The sequence below is a fragment of the Lactuca sativa genome, chromosome 8 (genome assembly GCF_002870075.4).
Source record: "Lactuca sativa cultivar Salinas chromosome 8, Lsat_Salinas_v11, whole genome shotgun sequence".
In the NCBI taxonomy this organism is placed as follows: domain Eukaryota; kingdom Viridiplantae; phylum Streptophyta; class Magnoliopsida; order Asterales; family Asteraceae; genus Lactuca; species Lactuca sativa.
This window is the reverse complement of record NC_056630.2, coordinates 204624368-204632357: the sequence shown is the minus strand read 5'-3', so window position 1 is coordinate 204632357 and position 7990 is coordinate 204624368. Positions and strand designations below refer to the sequence as shown.

The 7990-nt window shown below is 31.5% G+C and overlaps 1 protein-coding gene across 1 annotated transcript; it reads left to right on the top strand.

Moving 5' to 3' along the window:
* Positions 1 to 207: 207 nt before the first annotated feature.
* LOC111919300 (probable BOI-related E3 ubiquitin-protein ligase 2) lies at positions 208 to 1964 on the top strand. Its single transcript, XM_023914905.3, has 2 exons — positions 208 to 672; positions 1410 to 1964. Exons 1-2 carry the CDS (start codon positions 367 to 369, stop codon positions 1899 to 1901), a joined length of 798 nt encoding a protein of 265 aa, XP_023770673.1. The 5' UTR covers positions 208 to 366; the 3' UTR covers positions 1902 to 1964.
* Positions 1965 to 7990: the final 6026 nt, after the last annotated feature.

Here is a 7990-nt window from a genome sequence, read left to right as displayed (position 1 = left end):
TAAGCTTTATTGTAAATTAAATTCTTTGATTGATTGATAAATATTTCGAAACAAAAGTATAATATTCAATTAATATTCGTTTATATTTGGAGATACATCTAGTGCATATTAAATGCAACTTAATCTTTCAAAAATATAAGATTCAGTAAATATTATATATATGTATGTATTTATATATATATCAACACATGCAACCCCACCACCCCTCATCCCTTGTTTTTTTGGTGATAACTAGAGGCCACCCTCTTCTTCTCTATACCAAACCAAAAACACATCACATTACAAAAGAAAAACAATCTCTCTTTCGCTATAAAAACACATCAAGTTTGTATTCTTTTTTTAGGCCAAAAGAACGTTGATTTTCGCATGGCGATTCAAGCCCGTTTGTATTCAGACAATCTTGCGTTTCCTTTCATCGGTGATGATGGTGGTGGTGGGAATTTTTCACAAGATTTGATGGAAAACGCTTGTGGTCTCAATGATTTTTATCTGTTCAATCTTCAACAACAACAACAATATCAACAATATCAGCAATCATACCAACCACCAACGAAGAATCAAGATTCGTGCTTTGAATCCGGGTTTCATAAACCGGTATCGATGCATTCTCAATCTGTTGCGGCTCATATTCAAAACCAGAATCAAGAAATTGAAAGGTTCATTAGTTTACAGGTAACCTATCTTCGATTATTAACCGGTTTTTCTATATTTTGGGTGTATTCTCAAGAATTTTAATGATTTAGTCATTTAAAACGCGAAAAAAACCAATATTTTTTGGTATGCTGAGTCTTCTTTTAAGAGAGAATAGTGATTTAGAGGAAAAAAAACCAGCATGAATTTTTTTGTGGTTTCTACGACAAAAGTTGGATTCCAAATACGGAAAGAAATGACTGAAATGTTTATAGTTTTTCAATGACCAAATTAGCTTTATGTATACTATCACTATTTACACATGAATATAATGATAATAAACTGTTCTTTTTTTCTTTCTTTTCCTTCAAACTTGAGAATAAACATAGTCTAAAAAAATTACGATTTTATAGAAGACTTTTCTTTTTAAATTTATGAAGATTAACAAGATAAAGATTGATATTTTTTAATGCCAAACTACCATTTTAACCTGTTAGATAATTATTTGCACATGAATGACATGATATATAGAAATTATATGTTTTTTTTTTTCGAATTTAAAAGTACAAAATAATATATATTAGGTGATTTTGTTTGTATTTATAATTCATTTAATTACCAAACTACAAGTGATCTATAACATAATTATTTATTTTTAATAATATTATAATAAAGACTAATTAAACACGGAAAAGAAAAGAATCTTGATCAATTTTCTATATGTTTATAATTATTCAATACCAAACTAACCTCAATTTGTTTGTAATTATGCAATACAGAATGAAAGATTGCGATTAGCTCTACAAGCATATCGAAAGCAACAGCTATTAACAATCTTGAAAAAATACGAATCAAAATCCGAAGTGTTACTGAAACAAAAGGACGAAGAGATCAGACGAGCAACCACAAGAAGAATCGAACTGGAAGAATTCTTGAGAAGAACCGATATCGAGAGACAAAAATGGCAGATGACAGCCATGGAAACAGAATCAATGGTGATGAATCTAAGCAACAAAATCGAGCAGTTGAGAGAAAATGCGAAGATAGAGGTTGAAGATGAAGGTTCTTGTTGCCATGAAGAAAATAATATGGAAAACAAGAACACGATGATTTGCAAGAATTGTTTCAATGAAGATTCATGCGTTGTGATGATTCCTTGTAGACATCTGTGTTGTTGTAGATCATGTGATGCTTTTCTGCATTCATGTCCGGTATGCAAGATGGTAAAGAAAGCTAGCATACAACTTTCTGTTTTTGAATCCAATTTGTAAAGTTACTGATATTATTTTGTTTTATTTTTTAATATATGCAAAAGAAAAAAATCATTTTTATAATTTTGGTAAGGTATTATTTATTATGGTTGTAATTAGGATGGTGTAAAACTTCCTACCAACATGTAAAACTGATAATTCGAGTCAAAACCGTACAAAACCTAACTAAGAATGATAATTGATTTTTTATTCTTTACCAAACCTAATTATCTGATTTAAAATAAATAAATAAATAAGTGCCAGGTCAACTCAAACTTGAGGGATTTAAGATTTTAGCATCAAACAACTCCAAAAGAGTTCTTATTTTATTTCTCTTGCTTTTTTTTTCTATATATCTTCCTATCCCATAAAATAATGACATATATAACATTTAATGTTCATTTAATGAAATTTAATAATATTTATGGTACTAATATGACACATGTATGGGTAGGAGAAATATGTAACATTTAATGTTCATTTAATAAAATTTAATGATTTTTATGATATTAATATGACACATGTATGGATAGGAGGATTGTTAGAAATAAAATGTAAGATGATATTTAATTTCTTTAATATTAGCGATAATCTTTCCTCGTATATTTATATTTATTTATGTATAAAATTTGCATAGCTTTAAAATTAGTTGTATTTTGTTATTGTAAGGATGTTGGCTAAAACCTAGCCCATGAGTTTCTATCTTATAATTACTTCTACTTTGTATTTTATTTATTGCTCATTTGTACTCTCTCTTGCATTGTGCTGGTTTTTTAGTTATATATTCATGACAAAATTGCAAAAATGTTATTTCTTGTTATCAAAATTATATGGTTTCGTCCAATAGTGTTTTGTGACGCAAAAGTGGTCAAATTTTAGATACCTTACGTATTTTCGGTCAAAAAATATTAATTTTAACAGTTTAATTATTGATTTTTTTTAAAATAATAATTTTGTCGTCAGAGATAATTTCTGCAACCAAACTTAGAAAGACCATATATGCATCTCTTCTTTTTAATTTTATCAATTATTATACATTAGTTATTTTAATTAATTTCTTTTTATTAGATTATTCTTATTTTATTATATATATTAATAAATATTATTTTTAATATATAATTTATATATTAATAAATATTATTTTATTAGATTATCAATTACATTTAGTTACATATTCTTAATTTCTATTTTAATAATTTTTTTTTAATTTAATAAAGTTACTTTAAATATATAATTCAAAAATATTATTTTATTGGGTTATTAAGTTATTTGAATTTCTTTTTAAGTATTTTTATTGGATTATAACTTATTAATAATTTTTTTAATATAAAATATTTATATATAAATATAATATATTAAAAATAATAATTATTGTATATGTTATCCAATAAAAAAGAACTAATCTAATAAAACATAATTTAAAAGAAATTAATAATCCAATAAAGATATATTTTTAAATATAAAAATATTACTTATTTAAAATAATATTTATTAATATATAATAATCCATTAAAAAAACAATTTATTAAAAAAGAAATTCAAAAATAGATAGCTAAATGCAATTAATAATCCAAAAAATAATATATTTAACATATAAATATTATATATTAAAATCAATATTTATTAATATATAATAATCCAATAAGAAAAGTATCTAATAAAATGAAATTAAAAAATAATTAATTAAAAGAATTAATATACAATAACCGAATAAAATTAAAAGAAAATATACATAATTAGTAATTTTAGTTTGGTTGCAGAAATGGTTCATGATGATAAAATCAATCATTTTAAAAAAAGTTAATAATCAAGTTGTTAAAATTAATATTTTTAGACAAAAATACACATTGACTCTAACACCACAAAACATTTTTGATCAAAAATCAAATAATTTTGACAAATACATTTATTATTTTTGCAACTTTGTCTTTATACATCTTGCTGTTTCAAAAAGTAATTTATAGAAATAGGTAAACGTTCATTTCAAAATGGTTATTTTTTACATAAATATACGTAAACCTTCATTTAGAATGGTTATTTTTGAGACATAAATCCGCATTTCTTGTTATATTTATCTTAATAAATAAGGATAATTTTGCCACTTGTCATTCTTCCATTCAATTGGCCACATGTCATTTTGTCATAATTTTGAGATATATTTATTTCCACTTGTCATTTATTTTATTTTTCATTTCCAATATATCATTAATTTAGTTTCCATAAATTAAACCTACCATAATGACTATTAATTTTAAATTTCAAATTCTAAATTTTAATTTCAATTTCAAATAAATTTACAGTTTAAACTTTTATGTTTAACATTTGTTATAATTTACCCGTTTAGTATACAAATCTATAATTAAACACATAATTTTAATTTATTTATTTTTTGCATGATTTTTTCTCATAATTTTCAGTTATTTTAAATTTCAAATTCAAATAAAACTTTCATTTAATCGTTTATATTAGCATTTTGTTTTAATTAACCCGTATAATATACGGGTCTCACAACTAGTATATACTAAAAAAACGATAAAAAATTATTTTGAACTAACTTCCATTATTTTATTTTGTAGAAAAAAAATAATAATTGTTTTAGTAAAATATTCTAATAAAACTTGTTCATAATATATATACAATTTTCAATATTCTATAAGAATATTATAACACCTCAAATTTTAAACTAAGTTTTTCATTTTTAAATCATCAAAATATTGTTTATAAACCAAGTCATCAAAAACATAAGTGTCAAATACAAATGATCATCACAAAATATAAGAGTATCACAGACTCTCCCAGTAACAAATCTCTCAGCGAGTGTGTACAATCAGAAATCCGTCTTCCCACGATCCTCAGAAGTGACTGAAACATATTTATCAACAACTGTAAGCACGAAACATAGTGAGTTCCCTAAAATATCACATACAACACAACATAAATAACAACTATGGGTTATCAACAACCATGGGGACTATCAGCAGTCTCAGTGGGCAACAACACGCCTTATAGGTTATCAGCAACCCTACAGACTATTCGCAGTCTCAGTCACACATAACAACATAATGCAAGATAAATGTTAGACCCAGCTGGTCATTAAAAATACAACTATATATTCTACCATACATGTAAGAATAAGTGAGGAGACTCACCTGATACTGCTCACATATACGTCTCACACCCGAACTGCCGGAACTAGACTCTGCCTAATAACACAATAATTAACCCTAATTAATATTAAGGTCTAAAACTTAAATCTCAAGTCCAAATCCTAAAACCAAGTCTCTTAATGGCAAAAAGACCATTTTGCCCTTCCTATGGTCTAAAACCCTAAATCTTGACCAAATGTCAAAAGTCAACAAAAGTCAACTGCTCGGTACGTATGTTGGGTGTACTCTCTTTTATGCGGTGCGTACAAGTCAATCAACGACCAATCGGGGACGGGCCTAGCTATGCAGGGCGTATTTAAGAGGACGACCGAACTATTCTGCTTGGTCCAACTCCATCAACTTTTATGTCTTAATCCGTTAAGACACTTATCCTAACTTCAGATCTGACCATAATGGGGTGTCTTAACCCACAAAGTCACAAACTTTAATCCTTTTCATGGCTAGGAAAGACCCAAAGTATAAAACTCTAACTCCCATCACACTCCAAGTCATTTAACTCATGAATGGGCCAAGGGAAAAGATCAAGCAGCCATTTTTATGAATCTACAAGACATAGTATGCATGAAAAGAAAACTAGTATTCTCTGGAGTGCAAGCTGTAGGACAAAAAGCTCATAAAACTCATCTATAGAGATCTAAAAGGAAACTCATCAAGGTATAAACTTTATACCTGAAAAGATGCAAAATGAGGAGTAACTTTTGGATCTACAAGCCTACAAGCAACACCTCCTTCTTCACTAGTCTTCTTCTTCAACAAGTAAGAACTAAAAACACTAATAAGCTCCAAACTTTAACAAACAAAGCTTAGACTCGAGATTAGGGTTTGTGAGGGAAAGGTGGATGATAAGGAATGTCCAAGGGAGGCAAAAGGTGGATTGAATAAGGAGCCAAACATTAAAATTAGGGTTTAAAGGCTTGGCTAATACACCTGACATGCGACACATACGCCCAGCGTACTAGCATGGTTTCCACGATTAGGCAATCTCATGAGTACGCTGCGCGTACCATCATGTACACCTGACGTACGGCTGAAACAAGAAACTTTTACCACAAGGGACTAATTATGCAACTTTGGTTAAGTTAAGGGCTAAAATTGATAATACCTGAAAATCGGATGTTACAATTCTCGCCCACTATTATCAGACTTCAACCTCGAAGTCATCCTCGAGAAATAGCTCAGGATAGTGCTCGCTCGTGTATCTCAGACTCGGGTTCCAACGTCCATTCCGAGCCCTTCAGGTCTTGCCACTGAACTTTGACCAAGTTCACCACCTTGTTCTTTAAGGTAGGCTTCTCGATGTAATTCATGCGATCATCAGCCTAAATATCCTCTAAAGGAACTACATCTGTTTTGTCAGGTATACACTTCCTCAGCTGGGAAACATGGAAGATATCATGAACCTGTCTCAACTCCTCCGGTAGTTCTAACAGGTAAGCTACCTTGCCCACCCGGGCCAATACTCTAAACGGGCCGATAAACCTGGGGACCAGCTTGCCCCGCTTCCTGAAGTGGATAACACACTTCTAGGGTGAAACCTTCAGAAGCACTAAATCTCCCACCTGGAACTCTAGCTCACAACATCGTCGATCCACATAACTCTTCTAGCGGCTCTAGGCTGTCAGCAATCTCTGTCTAACTTGTTGGATAAGTTCGGTCGTCTTGAGCAATACCTCCATGCTCCCTATCACTCTTTGTCCGACCTCGCCCCAGCAAATAGGAGACCGACACCTCCTTCCATATATAAGCTCAAAGGGAGGCACACCAACGCTGCCATGATGGTTATTTTTATAAGAAAACTGTAACATCCGGATTTCCAGGTATAATATTTTATGTATTTCTATTTTGAGACATGTGGAGTGACTCGACGAGCTGGTGCCTCAACTTATCGAGTAGAGTCGTGACTAGTGACGTGGATTAATGAATGGACTCGACGTGTCTGTGAGCCGACTCTCCGAGTCAGCACTGCTAAAGGAAACCCTAATTTCTCGAGCTTGTGGCCTATTTAAAGGCCCTTATGGCCTCCCTTTGTGGCCACCTTCCCCAGAGAGAAACCCTAACCTTCTTTTTTGTTGTGTAGAGAGAGAGAGAAAGAGTCAATTTTGAGCATTCTTGTGCATTTTGGAGGAAAGATTGGAAGAGGTTGGTGGATCTAATCAAGAGAACGTTGTGGATCTTGCATTCTTCTGTCATTAGCTTCTCCTCTGAGGTAAAAAGCTCTTACCTTGGCCACATTTTTGTTAGATCTCATTTTGGGGAGTTTCTTGGGTTTCTCCCAAATCATCTTGTGCCTTTGAGTTATTTGGACATGGTTGAGGTTAGAACCTCAGATCTGGACTAGATAAGGTCTTCGGAGTCCAAAGATTCGAGCTTCATTGAGCTGGAGGCAAGCCCTTGTGCATTTAACCTTTCTTGGGGCTTGTAATGGCGTTTTGGAGCATATATGCCATGCATGAACATAAAGATCAAAGCTTTACATGACATTCAAGCCTAGGGAGTCTAGTTCTAGTGTTTGGAGCGATAGATCTGCCCAAAAACGTCTGAATGGGAGTATGGATTAGATGGACTCGCCGAGTCCATGTGCAGACTCGGCGAGTCGATTAGGGTTTACTCGATAAAGTCTGATTACGCTGTAACTCGACGAGTAGACGGGTCTACTCGGCGAGTAGAGATGGTTTACATAAGGCCTCTAAGGGAACGGGGGGACTCAACGAGTCCTCCCGGTGCACTCAACGAGTTAAGTCAACATGGACTGTTGACTCAAGTTGACTTTCGTTGACTTTTGGAGTTTAGACCAATTATGGGTAATAGGGACCCTGGAAGGGTAGGATATTCTTTTACCCTTACCGAGAGTTAGAGAGGGGTTAGTGGGAGCTTATTAGAATAATTGATCTAATTATAGATAATCACCATATATATTAGGCGGAGGCTGTTTTGGTGATTCGT

Excerpts from the sequence above, each read along its gene's own strand:
- LOC111919300 (XM_023914905.3), top strand. The coding sequence starts at position 367 with ATGGCGATTCAAGCCCGTTTGTATTCAGACAATCTTGCGTTTCCTTTC. Across the intron at positions 673-1,409 it reads AAAGGTTCATTAGTTTACAG|AATGAAAGATTGCGATTAGC; the intron begins GTAACCTATCTT and ends TATGCAATACAG.